Source organism: Hippichthys cyanospilos, chromosome 3 (genome assembly GCF_059441005.1).
Source record: "Hippichthys cyanospilos isolate Australia breed blue-spotted pipefish chromosome 3, RoL_Hcya_1.0, whole genome shotgun sequence".
NCBI classification, from domain to species: domain Eukaryota; kingdom Metazoa; phylum Chordata; class Actinopteri; order Syngnathiformes; family Syngnathidae; genus Hippichthys; species Hippichthys cyanospilos.
In genome coordinates this window covers 2,189,219-2,208,497 of record NC_142371.1, presented here as the reverse complement: position 1 = coordinate 2,208,497, position 19,279 = coordinate 2,189,219, and the positions used below count along the sequence as shown (strand labels likewise).

General features: G+C 42.2%; 2 protein-coding genes across 2 annotated transcripts in view; one reads left to right on the top strand and one right to left on the bottom strand.

The window, feature by feature from the left end:
• On the top strand, positions 1-12,372 carry LOC148425399 (ataxin-1-like). Its single transcript, XM_088411567.1, has 3 exons — positions 1-226; positions 4,380-6,415; positions 7,098-12,372. Exons 2-3 carry the CDS (start codon positions 4,628-4,630, stop codon positions 7,767-7,769), a joined length of 2,460 nt encoding a protein of 819 aa, XP_088267693.1. The 5' UTR covers positions 1-226; positions 4,380-4,627; the 3' UTR covers positions 7,770-12,372.
• Positions 12,373-15,091: 2,719 nt separating this feature from the next.
• The window catches only part of LOC148425398 (integrin alpha-8-like), a 49,505-nt gene continuing 45,317 nt past the window's right edge, over positions 15,092-19,279 (bottom strand). The window contains exons 26-30 of the mRNA XM_088410258.1: positions 18,249-18,365; positions 18,066-18,179; positions 17,764-17,865; positions 17,374-17,496; positions 15,092-17,295 (exon numbers count right to left, since the gene is read on the bottom strand). Of these exons, the coding sequence (XP_088266384.1) occupies positions 17,215-17,295; positions 17,374-17,496; positions 17,764-17,865; positions 18,066-18,179; positions 18,249-18,365 (537 nt within the window). The 3' untranslated portion in view covers positions 15,092-17,214. The remainder of the gene's footprint in view (positions 17,296-17,373; positions 17,497-17,763; positions 17,866-18,065; positions 18,180-18,248; positions 18,366-19,279) is intronic.

Here is a 19,279-nt window from a genome sequence, read left to right as displayed (position 1 = left end):
CACGCAAGATCTGGTGTGGGGCTTTTGCACAGGAAAGGGGGGGCCGGCGGAGGGGGGGAACCTCCTCTGCCATCAGGCCGATTGCAGGGGCAACGGAGGGGCAACTCCTAAACAGGGTCCTTGCACAAAGGAGGCTTGCGAGGGTGCACGTCTCCAGGATTCACTCGGTTGAGGCGCAGGAGGAATCGTTGCACATGTTCTACAAGCGGTGGCTGTGGAAGGACTGGTGAGCTATTCTTAGTAGTCTAACCAGCAAGGGAGGGGGAGGGGGGGGGGGGGGCTCTTTGCGTTTTGATTTGTGGCATAGTAGTATTTTCTGTCCCGCTAACTCCACTGTGTCTTGCCACAAAAGAAATACAGGGAGGCGATTTCAGATGTTGAGGTGCTCGCTCTGGGAGGGGAAGGAGTGTGTGTGTGTGGGGGGGGTTCTGCTTATCAGCCTGCCCGGGTATGTATTCTGCGTGTATCCGGCACTGATGCAGAACTCTGGAGTCATTGTGGAGACAAACAGCCTGAGCGCTCAGCCCAGTGTCTGTTCTTTGGCTGTAGTCAAGCACACGGCGCGGTCCGCCTCTTAAAGGGACATGCACACGTACATTTCACACAGAGAAAAGGTGCGTGTGTTTGTGTGTGTGGCAGTAAAATCAGCAGTAAAATGGCATTTATGAATACAAATCCAGACTGTATGGTATCGATCTGACTTTTGATTTAGGCTCTGGGATAAAGGCAAGGTTCTAATTATACACAGAGAATCCCATATGGATGCCTTTCTCTGTTATTCCCCTCCGCTGTTTCATGCATGCTCAGATTGATAATGATGATGTTTTTGTTTTCTAAATATAGCCACTGCTGCACAGTGCTGTGAATCTATGTCTGGTCTAGCAGGTGAGATGAATAGAAGCATTACGGACTATGAATGTCAGTCCAGGGTCATTTTATTTTGCCTTTTTTTGGGGAGGGGGGGTATTTTTTCTTAGCCGGGACGCTCTAGATAGAATACCACTCCTTCCTTCCCTTTTCTTGCTGCAGAGATGTTATTGCTATGAACCTGAGGATCAATGCAAGCGCAAGCGTGGGTTGGATGGAGGGGGGGGGGGGGGGGGGGGGGGGGGGGGCGTACTCCTGCGTATGAGAGGACATGTATCTATCTGCCTTTCACCTGGAGACACAACAGCTACACGTAGTCATGTGATGTGTGCAGGTTTTTGTCACTTCATGGCAGCATATGAAAATGCCTCGTCCGCCCCTCCTTGTCTGATACCATACCGTCATCATACTCGTCTTTCCCAGAGGGGACGGTCCAGGGCTGGATCTAGAGTATCCTGACATGCATGTCTTGAAAGCGTGCCTTTGTTCTCCATAGCAGGCGTTTGCCAGTCCCTGATCTAATAATAGCTTACGAGATCAAGAGATGATGTTTACGCGTGACCATGTGCACAGTGAGTGCTGTGGTAATCTCGATAAAACACCTTAGGCAGTCTTTTCTTGCCTGCCGCGTTGGCCGAGATGATGATGTCATTACAGGTGTTGCTGAGGTGGGGTTGTTGCCACAGAGTGATGCTGCACAGCGTATAGTGAGAGTGAGTGAGCGTGGTGACATCGCAAGGCGGGGGCTGATGCTGCAGGCGCTGCTCAATGTGGGTCAGGAGGAGCTGCACTGTCTTTCTCACCCCATTCTCTCTCCCTCTTCCCCATTCCGAATCCTCTCCCGCTCGATCTGTCATCCTACATTGTCGATCTCGCTCTCCTCCCCCTCACTCTTTCTCTACACTCCTTTGTTACATCTGATGGCTGTACCAGGCTTTATGATCACATACGTTTGCTCAGAGTTTTCTTTTTCTGCTGCTTCCTTGAGAAGCCTGTAAACTTCTTATCTTGCAATAGGCTAATCCAAAGAGAAAGCGACCAAGGTCCACCTCTGATTACTTTATATTTCAAGTAGGCCACTTGTGATTGTCTCGTATAGTGAACCTCCTATGTAGTGTGGAAAAAAAAAGTAGCTCATTTAAATGTAATGTTGGTTGTGTGTGTTTGTGTGTAAGTGTGCCATGCACTCAATCTCTGCGCTGCCTGTAGCTAGTGAGCAATTTAGCGGTGTCTTGTTCATTGACCCACAGATAAGCCAGTATAAAAGAGCAGAACATCCAGGAAAGTACAGTGGAAAGTCATCCAATTGAATGTTGAAAAAAAAATCAGTGACAGAAATTCCAACTGCATGATGTGACACATTTGTGTATATCCTGATCCTTTTGGAGTTTTGCTTTTTCTTTAGCTTTTGATGACAGTTACTCAGATACAAGAAGCAGCCTCAGCAGGGGGTGTTTAGGGTTGAAGAATATTCACTGGACTCACTGACTCACATTCAAAGCATTCCAGTGTCACCACAAGTGTTGACACATGTTATCAAAGTTAAACGGGAGGGTTTTGTTGTTTTTACATTGTTTTGTCCAGTGGTTAACTTCTTTTTATACTTACCTAAGCAATAGTTCTGGTCTTTCTTTTTATTGTCCTTTATTTCCAATGGAAAATTCCAAATCCCAAAAAAATCACAGGTCGACCAGTGCAGCATGTTTGACTATGGTGGTTGCACTGTATAGGGCCCAATGGAAGGCAAATGTTGTTTTAGCATGTGAGGCTGCATAGTAAACAAATGTTAACAAGGTTGACTAGTGTTTGTGTGTGTTTACTGCGTTAACACATTTACAATATGCAGCAATAGAATATGTTAATTAATCCCTGCAGTCAAATATTGACCTTGGGCTTGTTGACATCGAGTAGTTGACTAAAGTAGGATTCAGAGGGATGGAACTTTGCTATAAAACTCTTCAGTGATAAGACTCTTACATTTTGCAAAAAGGCCTCTCAAATTAATGTCAGGCTGGTTTGTTCTGCTTCTTTAATGTGTCCAATGACTGAGTCTAGCTAGAGGTACATTTTTATATTTAAAATTGTCCTGTCTTATAATGAGATCTTGGAGTTGAGGAAAAGGTAATTACAAGATAGTTATTCTTTGTTACATAATTAATTCGATCTGTACTTTACTGAAATGCTTTGACACAGCCAACAACAATGCACATGCTCCACATAAGCATGGATACATTGTTTCCCAGGAAACCCCAATCACTATAACTGTGATAAAAATATAATTGTAATGCTTCTCTGATGGAAAATCTTCTTGAATTCTGGTATTTTTTTTTCAATTTTAAAGTTTTATGTCTCTCACTGTCTAATAAAAAGAAAACGAGTTGAGTTTAAAGACAGGATGAAAGTTATTCAAGAGAAAATTTGAGTTTTCCAATAAGTGTTAGAAAAATTGTACATAGGTTATCCCATATTTGTTTTCTGCAATAAGTATATTGTTAGTATGGATGATTAGAATGTTTCCTGTTACTGTTGTATGTGAAGAAATGGAATTGACATGTCTCAAGCAGCTGCAAAAAAGAGACGGGTGCCAAAGAGCAAAAGCAGAACGGGGAAAGAAGATAGCAGCAGGGACTCGTAAACCGCATCTCCCATTATCACGAACTGATTGTTCACATTGTTGTCAGATGTCTCCCTCAACCCTTAAGGACAGCAATGGCTTTTGTACCTAGGGCCAGCCCAAATGAATAAATGAGGAGTGGAAAGGATGAGTGATGAGACCGGAAGGAGATCTGAAAGGTTAGGTTCCTGCCCGCTCTCCTCGCGAGAAAAAGAACCGAGTTGTCTTCCTTCCTGTTTGTTGATTATTAAATGTTCGAGGTTGCCTGAACCTGACATTAAAAAAATTGCGTGAATGTTGGCAAGACAATTGAGCAGTTCGATACCTCCAACAAGCTTGAGAACCACTGCTCAAGAACAATAACAAGGGCCCTTATGAGGATAAGTGGCTCTAGAATGGATGTATTTATACCACCTAGTGGCTAAAACAGGCACAGCATTATTAGAAACATGAAACCAGACACACTTTTGAAGTGGAACACTATGATGTTTGCCTTTTTAGCACTCAACGCTTCACTGTAAAAACCACTTGAGGAACACATGGTTGTAATAACTGTCACATACATTATGTCTTCAAAGGTCTAATTTCAAAAGAAAACCAAAAGAACAAGTGTTGCATAACCACAATATTCCCATAATCCTGGTGGGTGTGAAGGCAAAAGAAGACAGAGGGAGTTGAGCAAGGCAAACAGAAAATGCACCTTGGACTTTACTTAAATTGAGTTGCACCACGTTTTATAGTTTCAATGACTGTAATATTTTTACATTCTTACTGAGCATGTTTGATAAATATACTCTAGTATAAACATAAAACACTGTTCATGGCAAATTGAACATCTCTGTAAGCAATATGCACACAATATATACGTACTTACCCATTGTTTTGTGTCTGCCACCAGATGCCCGCCGTTGTGGACAAACTGGATACATTAGAGATGATTCCGCGTGAAGTTTATGGAGCTCATTTTATGAGCTTTAGCAAGCCCCCCTTGTCTGGACTGAAACCTGGAGCAGTCTGCTAGTGACCACCAGCAGAGCCACTGCACCCTGGCAACGAGAGACGACATTAACACTGAGAGTGAGAGGTAGTCAGACTCTGAACACAATAGAAGCTCTAACAACAGACATTTCAAACACATCTGGCGCAATGAAATCCAATCAGGAGCGAAGTAATGGATGCCTGCCGCCTAAAAAGCGAGAAATTCTGGCGCTGGAGCAAAGGCCAGTAGTAGCGGCTACATCAACTCCTCCAGTGGTCCATCATAATCCTGCTCCTCATACTGAGAACCTAGCCTGGCTAGCCAGTGTAGCCAGTGAACGGTGCAGATCCAGAGACTCAGAGAGCCCAAGATGTCCCATACCTTCGACTTCCTCCTCTTCTCCTCCCACCATTCCAACCTCAGCTACTACTCTGTCAGCAGTGCCGCTGGCCTCGCTCCCTGCAGTTTATCCCGCAGCCATTCCTCAGCAAACAGGAACCATCCAGTTTGCTCAGCTTGGACCGAATGTTCAGTTCATAAGCTCTGGGCCCTATGCTGGCTACATTTCCTCTCATGTGGTTCCTGCCAATAGCAGCCCGATGGGACAGCGCACTCACCTGGATGGTTACACCACTGCCCTGATATCACCTGGCACCAAAGGGGAGCAGCAGTTCCAAATTGGCCTCTCTCCTACAGAGCTTGCTCCAGTCTCCCTTCCAAGCTCTCCACAAGTCACCAGCCAGTACATTCAACTTGATAGCAGAACACCTTTGACTGTCAGTGGAGCCAGTGTCTCTACACCCGGGGCCCACCTCCATATCCACCCTCATACTGCGGTCCTCCCTCAAACGCTCACCATCGCACCCTCCCAGCTGGTTGTCCAGTATGCAGATGGTTCCACCGGAAAGAAACCAGAGGTGCATGCTAAAGGTGTGCTGAACGGTGAGCTAGAAGCAGTCAAACAGATGAAAGTTCCCAACCAACCAACAAATCATCAGCAAGTTCAGAGTTATGAGGCCCGACACATCCTTGTGCCTGCAGACTATGGCCAAAACCCATCAGGGCTTCAGACCTCCTTAGTACTTGTGGCCCAGCCAAACCATAGTGCTGATCAGGAACATGGTTCGAATAAGATTTCCTTAGTTCAGACTGAGAAGGGAGGCATCTGTTTAGGGAAACCGATATCAAGATCTTCATCCTTCTCCTCCCTCCCATCATCAGAAGTGATTAAGTCTGTCACGCCCCATACAGTCATTCAGACGACTCTACCCCCTGATGAGCTGCCAGCTAGTCTTTATTCTTCGACGCAAGCACCCATTATTGGTTATATAACCAGTGCTAACCAGCATGCAGTCAGCTACCATGCGGCACTGCCACAACACCTGGTCATTCCAAGTGGTCAGTCTCTGCTCATCCCAGTCAGCAGTGCAAATAACGGCACAGAAATTGAGACCAGCCGTGCTGTCAGCTCCCTGACCGCAACCACAACGCCTCAAATATCAACCGCCATGCCTCATGCCTATCTTGCCACTGCCCTGTCCAAATGTGAGTCTCTATGCCCAGATGGAAATCAAGTTCCCCCTGCTATAGCCCCGGCTCCAGCTCACCCGGCCTTGCCTTCAAACCCTGCAGTGGCAGCAGCTACCTCCCCAGTCCCAGCTCCAGTCACCATTCCTGTCAATGCTCCGGTCCCTGCTTCCATCCAAGCTTCTCCCACCATCCCCTCTCCCTCCTCCCCTGTGGCTCTCCCGCCTTTCTTTATGCGAGGCTCAATCATCCAACTTGCTGATGGGGAGTTGAAGCGTGTGGAAGACCTTAAAACAGAGGACTTCATTCAGAGCGCAGAGATCAGCAGTGAGCTGAAGATTGACTCCAGCACAGTTGAGCGAATCGATAGTGGTCAGAGTCCTAATGCTGTGGTCATACAGTTTTCTGTGGGGGAACTCAAAGCCCAGGTGAGATTTACATTTTTCTCGCACAGTGTATCACTACTATCCATAATTGAATGCCACTTGATGGAATTTTCAGTGGGCCTGGTGGTAGAGTGAAAATGGTAGTAATCAAACTTGTAATATCATAATAGGCAGTGAACATTTTCAGTATATTGTTTCTTAGAGATAATAACATTCAGGAAATGTATCAGTGTAGACATGTTTAATATGCAAGGTTTTTTCCCATTCATGCAGCTAGCTATCTGCTGTAAAATAATCTGACACATGGTTGCTCTTCTTTTCAGTAAGTAAAACATAAAAGGCATGGTAGGGTAGCCAGGATCCTGGAAATGTAATCAACCCTTGTGCAGTATTGTCTCCATTTTCTTTTTCCAAATTCTCGCACATTCTACCTACTAGTAGTATTTTAGCCGAGGGATGGCACACTCCTGGAAATGTTAGAACTAAATGGTCATGCCATTTCAAACTTCTGACATGACAGCGCCCTAGTGTCTCATTTCAAAGCTTTTTCTTTGATGTAATATGCCTTTAATTGGAAAGGATTGGATTAAAATACTGCACAGGGGTTAGGTTCTACAGACTAAAGCATAAAGTGCTTATGGTATGTGGTATTCCTTATAGATTTTCTTTACAAACATTACAGTTTAGCAGAATGCTTCAGGTACCCACATCTGTATTTCTGCAGGTGTGTGTGGAGGTGCTGGTGGAATATCCCTTCTTCGTATTTGGACAGGGGTGGTCTTCATGCTGCCCTGACCGCACCACGCAGCTCTTTGAGCTCTCCTGCGCTAAGCTCTGCGTGGGAGATGTTTGTGTGTCGCTGACCCTTCGGGGTCTCAGGAATGCTTCCATAACAGACAGTCAGAGTTTGGGGGCTAGAATGAAGACCACAAGACTCTCTGACCCCAGCAACAACACAGATACGGCTGTCAGCAACAGTCCAAAGCCAAAAAATACAGGCATTAACAGTGGTATTTTTATGAAGGCTTCCGGTGTCGAAAGGATAGCTGGATCTGTGCTAGCACAGCAGTTCCCAACTGAAATGGAACTACATCCAGGCTCAGTGGGGGGAATCTGGGGAGGAGAATCTGTGCTGGCAATCTCTGGAACTGCAGGTAAAAGACAGGGATCAGAGAAAATAGATATGCCCACGCTCTGCAAAATACAGTCCAGAGATCCAGATAGAACCACCGTCCGTAAGAGACGGTGGTCTGCTCCGGAGAGGGACCAGACTGAAAGGGTGGAGGGGGAGCCTCCCTTGACTCTGCTCAAACCCTCCATCATTTCTCAGGAGGTGAAAATTAGCATTGAGGGGCACTCGAGCAGTGGCAGAGAAAAATGCTCAATCAAACTATAGACTATGGAGAGAGCTTCTAAGAAATGTGTTTGTACTGTGTTTATCTACGCCGTGTTCTCTCTATTCAGACTACTATACCTTAGCAGAGTTTACACAGTATCACCATTTTATTTTCTGCCATAGGTTGAGACACCTTCAACAAAGGACAGTGTGTGGTCACACACACTGTGCAATCAGTGCAATCAAGCTGTAAGCAAAAATGAGTGCAGTCAGTGTGAATGTTGAGCTTGTGTGTTGGTAAGACACTTCTAAGTGTGTCATCTATCATGTGCTGGATCTCTGTTGTCACATTGTTCACAGCCATCACATTCTGGACTAACAAACATGAACAAGCACAGAACAGATGTTCATAGGTCATAGGCGATGTTATGAGCGCTTCGCTCACATATTTAAGAGTCAAAGATCAACCAATGTATGATTTCATGACGATATTGATTTGGCAATAATCCTGGCAGAGGTATTTGCCACATTACACATGTTTATTTTTCAAATACAATCATTCAGTCTTTAACACAGAGTGTAAATGCTAAGACGGTTGGTGTGGATGTGATTGTGTTCGTCAACAGTGCGACACTTGAAGTGCACAGGGGTCAGGTACGAATGTAAAAACCACTGCTTTTTGTCCTCAATACTGACTTATGAAGTCACGGATGCGTTGTTTGCTGCACCTTCACTGACTACAATGCTTGACAATTTCAGACAGATATTCGCAATATTTGTGTGGCAGCAGTCACACAATAACATTATTATTTTTTTTTTTTTTAGTATTTTTACAATAGTTCAATCCTAAAGAAAACAGGAAGCCCTAAGAAAAGTGTTTTCACGGCTGTCAGCATTTCTATGAAAACAATCAAATTTCTGAATAGGTTCATGGCAACAATGTAAATGCTGAAAAAGTACAGTATATGACTATACCTTTCGGGGTACTAGCTTGTAACTACGGTGGTATCTCAAAAGGTTATATGCCTGAAAAAAAAGACACTTTTACAACTTGGGAGCACACCTGTACTTTTACTTTGGAGTCCATAAACCCTTTTGGGTAGGGTAAGGTAGATTGGTCCCTTCAGGGTCATAAACGGACTATTTCTGAAACTGCAATATGAAGAGAAGCCAACAGCAAACAATTGCCTTATTACGCATCCAGCAGACAAGAAGAAACCTCAACCTCCATTTGGATTCAAGCATAAGCCTGATCAAATTCACTCTCCCTTTTAGCTCTGTTTCAGTTCCCTGGGGGAAATACACTATGTGGCTCCACAGCTACTAAGTGATCCTCTTGCTCGCTATCAGCTTCCAGCTCCCTTTGCAGGCTCACCACCCTGGGCATCTAATGCCGCAGTTCCACTGCATAGTACAATATGTGCTCAACTCAGCTGTACTCTTCCTCGTTCAGAGGGGTTGATTTTACACTTCAGTATACTACTCGGAGAAACTGTGAAGAGCAAACCTGAAAGCACCAATCTGGATTAAGCAACAGCATTGGAGAAGAACGAAGTTTCTGGAAGGACAAAATCAAAATGACCAAGATGACAGCGCTGCAGCGATATCTGGAAGAATTCCTACATGAGTGCATGAAGGTGTTTCAGAGATGGTTGGGAAAGTGCGTCACCGGAGGAATTCCTTAAAGGGAAGAGTTGTCCTTTCTAATTTGCTTCTGAAAATCCTTTGTGACACCACGCCTGGAACTTTTCTGACATTACACGTAGACTACTTGAGCATCGATGACATACCTAAGGCCCTGAAGCTAACTTCGGCACACGTATGCTTTCCAGTTGGATGTACTTCTAAGCTGCAGTGATACAGCTACGATAAAGCCACTCAACTAATGAATCACCAAAAGGGGATTTCGTCACCAAAATGGTATCACATACAAATGGTATCACATCCATGAGCCAAATAAGTACTGTGCAGTGGAAAAAAAATCATGCTCTTTGGGTTTATCAGGTACAGGGAGTCCCGGGCAGTAAGGGTCTACGACTTCTGATTTGTTCAAACTACAAATGTTGCGAAAAAGAAAAAAAGTACAACTTTGTGTCATGCCGTCCTAGTCTTATTCTGGTTCCAAATGTATCTTCTTTTAAATTCTAGTCTAAATTCTACCAATAAACTGTTTGAATTGTGATAGTCAATTGTTACTATCAAAGCAGCTGCATGAGTAATAAGCAACGTCAAGGCTAAAGCACAAGATCCTGTGTTAAGATAGTTGAAAGTAGAGAGTGTTCAGATCTGATTGAGATTAAGGGAGTCAGGTTATCATATTGTTGGGGACATAACCTTATCAGGTTGGCTTGGTTGCAAAACCAGGAGAAGTTCTAGTCTTTAAGTATCTCCCAGTTACATCAGCGCCTCTGCGGCATCCGTCTTTTTGCTATTTCCTTCAGTTTTCAGAATAGAGCCAAAATTCTACAGTTCATACTCAGGAAGGGTGTGTGTGTGTGTGTGTGTGTCTGTCTGTATGCATACTGTATGTGTGTTTGAGATGGTAAATGTATGTGTTTGTGTACGTTCTGAGCTGCAGCACTTTGATGAAGCATCCAGTGGGTGTGGGGTGTTGTCAAAGGCGATAAGGGGGCAAGACCCCCAACACCCAGTGAGGATAATCAACTGACTGTTTATCATAATGTCCTACATGTATAATGATGGAATAGTGAGGCAGGGAATGAAAACACCCATTGGGCAAACTATCTCACCTTTATTTTTGATGATGGATAGAGCTACTATTTAGAGAAAGAATTTACCGAAAGCCAGCTAGTGTTGATTTGTACAATAAATTGTATCTTAGAATGTGTACAGTGTGTGTATAGATATTCTAACCCTTAATGTAGCCTATGTACTGTATGTGCCACGGCGACCTTTCTTCAATCATTCCATTGATGCAGACATCAAGAGTGGTCGTTATTGCTTCAATTCATGAATGTGACACCATCTTCTTTGAATCTGGCCTCCTCCTTTGAAGAGATGACTTGACCTTGCACAGTGTAAAATTCAATACGTGATGATCCCATTCAACGTGATTGCCACTGTCATTTTCTAACTACTGTAGATGTTTTCTTGTAATCCTAAAAACAAAACAAAAAAAAACCTATACTAAAAAAAACCTGACTGTTCTGTTTGTGTTCTGCTCAGGCTAAGCACTGCCCGCTGACTGTTGTCCATCCGATGTTTCACATTGTTCACTTCAGTGCATAACGTAACCACTCAAAATGTGCCAGCAAAGTACGGGTTTCATTTTTTTTTCATTTTCCAGTCTAAGAAAAACTTACCATACCAATAATCTATTGTATACCGCATTTATGCTGTGTATTGTATGACCTCCCCCTCCCCTCCTCCCCCTTACAGTCTGGTTTGCTAAAAAAGCTTCTAAAAATGCACAATAGCCAAAAGGATGTCACGTTTTGAGAAAACAACCCCTCTTGTTAGAGGCAGTACATGTTGGAATTTTCCATATGAATTTGTGTATTTAGACAAAAATCTAAAATGATATCACAGCACAGATAAATCAATAAAATGTGGTGATGACACCAGAAGATAAGTTGAAAAAAGTCAAGATGTTGCACGGTAAATACAAAGCCATACACTTTCAGAAAAAAAAAGGTATATGGTACCTTGAGGGCTACAATAGCTTGTCAGATGTGTAGTAACCACAAAGGCACTTAGATTTGTACCCTTGAAACATACATTCTACAACATGGGACTATACCTGTACTTTTTAAGTCATGGAAAAGGTACACCAGTTAGATAGCTGTCCAGTTTTAGCTATAGGTTTAGCTATAGCATAAACAAGTAAATCCACCACAAACTCTTCCAAAGTAACTCAAATGAAAATTAAGTCAATATGGACACGTAACAAGCATGTAAAACATGACTTTGCGTTTTTAACAAGTTGCAGTATCTCATCTGGAGATTGTGGCCTTGCGGTTGTCAGGAAGATTCTCCAGGAAATATACCTAAACTAACTACGTAAACCACATGCTGGTTTCACACTGGTAGTAATTTTTGTACATAAAAAGGGAGTGTAGCTTGGTGAAAATTTTCCTGCTAAATGCCCGTTATTGAACGTGCAGATTTGCACTTATGGCATGTGTAAACTCTATTAGTGTTTTCAAATAAAAAGACCCCCAAATAATAGGCAATTCCCAGTGCCCTAAATTATACTAAAATAAGGAATAATGTTGACTATAATGTACTGCTTTGCACTTTGACATAATGGGCCAACTTTTGAATTGTAAATAGCCAAAGTCTTCCAAAACGTGGATGAAGGAGAGAATAATAATAAAAAGTTCAAAAACCAATCCAGATGTCACTTATTCAACAAAAAATGAGCATTATGCTTGTGTTCGCACCACTTCAACACACCCCATTACGAGCACTTTCTTTCAAAATCATCCTTACGCTGACTTGTACAACAGTTTTGTAAATGGGGTCTGTTTGTTGGCTAACTCTCAGCCAAGATTACCCGATGCCCAACATCACTTTATTATGTATCAATAATGTTCCCCCGTTTTGATGGTGTTGAGGTTTGCTAGTCAGAAACTGTTAAATATTTACTTACAATGTTTGATTTCAAATTTGAGAAAATATATTAAAGAAATGAAGACTCTGATGTAATTGACTCGATTTTTTTGTTGAGCCATCTTTTCTTCTCATGCGTCAAGGCTAACGCAGCATTGCACATTCAATTTGCAAATCATTTACTTTCCCAAACCCTTTTCACCATTTACTTATTTTTCCTTTAAAATGTAAACATTACCAGCACACATGGCTCTACTCTTTTCTATAGTACTGTACTGTATATTATGATTGTTTCATTTTCTAAAGAGAGCTAATAATAAATATATCACATTAATTATATTTAATGCTTCAAGTATAAGAATAATTAGTAACTAATTGCAATACTGTAATTGTATTTTCCTCATGAAATAATTACGTAGTGGCTATGTCATAATTTGATGCATTTTCAGTCCCTATGAAAAGCCTCAATATTAATAATGACTATTTTATGAACATTCGATTAGTCGTCTTCTAATTTGAGCACAAAAACAATGGCTGTCAGACACTTTTCAAAATGAATGACCTTGGCTCAGATCAGTCTGTTTATACGCTGTCAGTATAACAATTTTTTCATTTCAAAGACACACATTTGCAATTCAAATGTAAATAAATTCAATTACAGTGCGTGGTTCCTTGGTTGAATTTACAACCAATGTACTTATTTTGCAGCTCTAGCTGGAAGCTGTTAAGCCGCTATCCCAGTGAGGGGTGAACGTTGGCGTATGTAGGCAAGAGTAGACGCTCTTTTGATCTCACCAGGGTTCGTCCAAGATCACAAACATTCACCAAACATTGAGCATGTTCAAACTTTCCTTGCGACAAAAGCAGCACTGGCGACATCTTCCGAACGTTTGCGACCTTGGGCAAACTATGACAAGATGAAAAAAGCCGCTACCTTTACGGACACTGGCAAATGTTCGTCTCACAGTGGAGAGGAGCAAATGTTGATGATTGTCTGCAAAGGTAGCAGCTCTTTTGCTCTCTTCAGCATTCGTTGAATGTCAGCCACGTTAAATGTCTCCAGAGGTCTCCAAACATTTGCTTGTTATGCTCTTGTCGTGAGGAAATTTTGAACATTAGTGTCTGCGAATGTAGAGGCTTTTTCATTTTGTCAGGGTGCGTTCAAGCTCACCTAAGTTCACCTGTATTGCGCTTGACGCAAGGAATTTTGAAAGAGTTCAAAATGACCCTGCGACAAGAGCAGGAAAATTTTTTTTAAAACTGTTGCTGTAAGTTTGACAAACCTTTGGGCAACCTCTAGCGGCATGTTGGCAAACATTGGCAACCTTGAACGAATCCTGACGAGGCCAAACGAGCTGCTACCTTCACCGACACTCGCCAACATTCTCCCCTCATTGGGCTAGGGGCTTTTAAAATTTCTTTGCAACAGGAGCATAAACCTATGTCAAACATTTGGAAACCTTTTGGTAACCTTTGATGACATTTTGGCAACGTTGATGACTTGGAACGACCCCTGATGAAATCAAAAGAGCCAGTACATGCTCTCATATTATCCAACGTTTGCCCCTCTGTGGGATAGGAGTTTTACACATGGAACAAGAGCTTCAAACACCGTAGAAGAAACATAATTTATCAAAATAACTTAACGAACTGAAAGAACGAAATGGTAAACTGTAAATTGTAACAGCCAACATTCATGATAATTTTTACATGATAGCACGACAACATACCATGCCATTGTACTCACCTGTTGTATCCGAGCAGCGCAAAGTACAACGATGTTTTACATGATAGGATATGCTGAACAGATTTCGGGGAGATTTATGATGATGATGATGATGATATTGCTGGAGCTGAGTACATTTTGCCACGGGGAGTGAAAACTACAAAAGGAAATAGGATAGTTGGTTAAACCTATTATACTACTACAATTACACCTTGGAAATGGCTCATTGGCTTCAGTACCACAAAAACATTGAAGGACAATGACGCATTTATTCGATAAAAAAATATAATTGTTTGACGATAGTCAAGCTCACTCACAACTGAACAAAAATACAAGACTTGTGTGTTTAAATTTCACTCGCTCGAAATAAAACACAATGACTCGCGTTAAAATGGCATCTATTGCTAGAGTTTTCCTCAACAAGCAACACTTTGTCCTTGGCTTTTGCTTACTGTATGTGGAACCAAAGAAGTGGAGAAGAAGAAGAAAAAAAAAACGGAGTAAGCAACTTTCCGACAGCAGGTGCTGCGATAACCTAGCTAAAGAGCTAACGCCATCTGCGACAAGCCTTTGATCAATAGTGATTAGAACAATTTAACTTATTTATACCTATGATTAATTTTATTTTTTGAAAAGTAACAAATTATGGCTTTCACACGCACTCCCAAAACAAACAAACAAACAAAAAATAACCTCATAAATGAACATATAAATAAATAGTCAACAGTCAAAATGGCGTGTTGCGTATGAAACTGCTGATTCACAGTGCAATGGAGCGATTGAATGCAAAGCCTTCCTTTTAGTGTACTTGAGCGCTGCCAAACCACTTAGGGTTTAACATCACATCTAGCTAATGGAAAAAACATTGAAAATGTATTATTTTTGTAAGTTCTATTTACGGACGTGTTACCTAGAGGGAAATGCTTCATCCTCACTAGTCTTCTTCAAACCCCAGGGGTGCTTTTCATTTCTTCTTTTTACCACAAGGGGGAGCAAGAGATCTTTCTCAAAAGTGTAGGTGCCGGCGTGAAACGGAACACTCAGCTGACAGGCAAAATTGACAGTACAAACGAAAAACTCATAATAAAAGTCGTTGGCGTCATATTTATTCTCTGTATTTCCCATTTACAAACCAACACATTTTAACTGGATCTCAAATCAACCGCAGAATTCAACGTTAACATTAAAAAAAAACATCAACAGCCACACATAAGGTACAATATGTTTTTTTGAATAAATTGTGAAGCTAAATGAGAAGTTCAACTACAATGACTCAAACATGATACCGGGTGAATTTCCAATTTTTGGGTGCTGCTTACAATATGTGATACTACCCCATGTGTGTATAACATACAACACTATGAAACCATTACACACACAATTCAATCATCAGACATGGTTTACCATGTTAAGTGTTGAAATGTTTCATTGCAGCAGTTACTGTAGGTAAAGTCGGAAACCAGCAAACCTTGAGTTAGTGAGGCGGTACGTTTACTGAAACCTCCGGAGACCATTTTATATGCTATTTCTTTTGCACCTCACATTATTTGTTGTGGCGCAAATCAGTCAAGACAACTGTTTTGTTGTAAAGCAAAACTAAAATCTATTATACTCACCACAACTTCAGTATATACATATACACTATTAAGCTCTGATAAAGTAATGCCAGTGTAAACAAGCTTCAGTATCACGCAATGTTCAAATATTGCACATACATTCATAAATACACACTTTGCTTTGTGCCTTCATGTTAATGCATCTGTATGTGTGTGACACATGTGATGCAGAAAAAAACCTTGGATAAAGGAAAGCCCCCAATGAACACACATACACCCACGCACACACAATATGTACAGTACAAGCACACATAGAAACACACAAAGCATACAAGTCACAATATTAGGTACACCTGCACAATGGAAGTGTCCCAAGGCCAACAGTAGAAATATTTCTTTGCATTTTACGGTTCAGAACGTTGTCAACCATTAACCAGTACTAAGATTAGTAACAAGTAACTATCAGTCCATCCATTCATTTATTGAAATAAGATTTTCAATTACAGTATTAGTTTTCTTTCGGGGTGGCTCGGTGGGTCAGTGAATAGCATGTCCGCCTCACAGTTCAAAGGTCCTGTTCAAATCCACGTGGCTCCGGCCTTTGTGTGTGGTGTTTGCATGTTCTCCCCGAGCCCACGTGGGTTCCCTCCGGGCGCTCCGGCTTCCTCCCACACTCCAAAAAACATGCATGGCAGGTGAATTGGACATACTAAATTGTCCTTATGTGTGATTGGGTGCGTGAATGGTTGTTCGTCTCCGTGTGATTGGCTGGCAACCAGTTCAGGGCCCTCGCCTACTGCCCGAAGCCAGCTGAAATAGGCGCCAGCGAGCCTGCGACCTTTGTGAGGATAAGCGGCTCTAGAAAATGGATGGATGGATGTTTTCTTTCACTGATACTCTTGAGATGCCACAAGAGGGCGTCAAAGTCCCAGCTTATAGGAAAGTAGTAATTTGTGTCAAGGAAGTATGTTGAAGAGAGAGGCTAGGTTTTGCTATATTCAGGAGGGGTTAAGTTTAGGTTGTGTTTCTAGTGGAAGATACAGAGCATCCTCGGCATAAGTGCATGAACATGCTTACTTTTGGTGCATTTTTTTTTCAAACCATTTGCTTGCCATTTATTTTTATGTATGATGATTGAAATGATATGAAAGTTTTCATATCATTTTCATGATCAAACTAACAATATATACAATTATTTGCTCTTCACTGTACTCCTCAGCAAATATTGTGCAGTTGTACCCAATATTGTGGCTGGTGAGTGTATTAGCTCACATTCACATAAGCACAGATCAAGACCCCTCTGTGCCTCACCTGTGCACCTAAGTTCTTATAATGTGGAAATGTGAAGAAACTTCCTCACGTTGGTCTGTGGTGCCCCTTTGTCACCACAGACAAACAATACCCAAAATGTCTTCCTCTGAAGTGTGCTTGCTTTTGTGCTGCCAAAGCCGAGCGTCTTTGTTCCTCGCCTGATGCAGACTGAAGCAAAGTGCTCCTCCCAGGCCAGTTCATTAACAAGCGAGGCAGAAGTTCTGTCAGTCATGTCAGGTCCAACAACTCCAGATCTCACGTTGGATTCAGTTCAGACAGAAGGTGCACATTTCTCATAGAACCACCGTTCCTCTTTATAAGGATCTGTTCCACGTGTCTTTTAAGCATCCCCTGAGGTCAGCTGCTCTTGGTCGGAGATGTTGTCCCCGGCTGGTGGCCTTGCCCGGTCGAAAAAACCACACTGAGAGGAAAAACGACGATGCTTTATCATAGTACTGATCAAAAGATGCCGATGCTGGAAAAGGTGTTTAGTACCTACCTTCCACATTGCGAGTGTTAGCACAGCCAGCACTAGCAACCCAAGCAGTATGGCTAAGATGATGACCCACAGTGGAACGGCAAAGGAAACATCTGGTGTCCCCCATAACACAGGTGTCCCCATCTACAAGGAACACATTCAACACAACAGTCAAGCATCCATGTTCAATATTGATTATCCCTTACTATCACAGCTGACCACTTATACTGACACCCCTAAAAGGAAATTTAAGTCTTCACTCTACTTAACATATTTGTTTTTGGACTGTAGGGAAAACCGTGATTACTTGTGAGCACTGTGGAAGAACAGGCAAGATGCAAAGTGAAAAAATGGAGCCGATGCAAATTATAAACCAGATTTGTCAAAAGTCAAAATCTCCCTGAATCTTACCGAGATGGTGCGTTGGGGCAGGGTAGGGGGCTGGACCCGATAAGGCATTGCCAGGACCATGAAGGTCACAGTCGAGTTGAGAATGTAGGGGTCATTACGCCGCTGCAGGACAAATATGCAAGTTATTTGAGCAACGACCATGACGAAGCGTGCCGAAGAACATCGGCTGAACTGACAAGACTGCTTGTATTTCAAAGGTCACGGATGTGACTACAACTTTTTTGGTTTCGTTACGCAGCTAACCTAGCTGGGCCCAGTAAACAAAAGGTTAATGAAGTAAAGATGTGGAACCGGACGCTGACCTGCAGGAAAGTATGCGCCCACAGCCTGGATCGGACTTTAACTACAGCACTTTGGCCGCGATCCAATCGGCCCACGACGCACGTGATTCTCAGGCAGGAGATGTTGGTGCAGTTCTGCAAAATACACACCTGTGAACCCATGTCACATTCTGGAGAGGTCGCACAATAATGCGGGTTTCTCACCAGGGTTTTACCGCTGTGACTGTGGGCAGTGTTAGCGGCACGTTTATGGCGGCGAAGAGGAGCGCTGGTGTTCCTTAAAAAGCCCAGTAGTTCAGGAGTATCTTGGAGGGATGAAATCTAAAAATTCAGAGAAAATGCTGTTTGAAGCTTACATTGCAAAAAAATAAAACAATAAGAATAAAAACCCTAGAGAAAAATCACAATGACAGTATGATTGATGACAACATTCATTAGGTCACAAGCCATCTTGGTTGTTTTTTTTTCGTATGTACTATTGTTCTTTGCACGCAAAAGCAATTGTGCACATTTTCATTAGGAATTTCACTGCAGATGCTATCATTGTGCATAGGAAAATACTTAAGCAGTAATTTCTGCTAATAAGCAGAATCTTCTTTTTTGAGCCAGCTGGCAAACAAGGCGGAGAACAGACAAAACAACGGGTGAATTTCTTGAATAAATGGGTAAAAATTCTGCAGCGATAGATAAATGGATAAGCTCCAAGTAGCAATGCTGGGTGGTTTGAGTGTATGCATGTTTTTCCAGTAGTTAGGGGCATTTATCCGCCATAATTAGTATTTATAAAAATGCCATTTGTGGAGATCCCATATGAAAATCTGCCTTTACCAAGATGATAATACTCAGTTTTGTTTTAAGGGTAATTTTCATGTTTTGGTTGCCTTTTTCAGCTACTGAGCCTTTGCTAAGGTACTGTATATTTTTCATACGCTTCTCCTATTGCTATACATAGTGACACATCGACATTCGGCTCCATTGCTTGTTTTGGTGCACCACCCAGTGGCTGAATGACTGATGCTATATGTGTGCTTAATAAAACTTACTGATTTAGTACACTAAAGACAATATTTGCAGATGGAACTTCCCAAAAAGCACTAGGGCTGAGAATATTACCTGTCACTGCAAACAATTTATTGTTTTAGGTGCTCAAATTTGAACGAAAAGGGGGCAAACAAGCACGAAATGTGCCCAATCTATTTGTCAAGAAAATAATGACAAAGAAGAATAACAGGAAG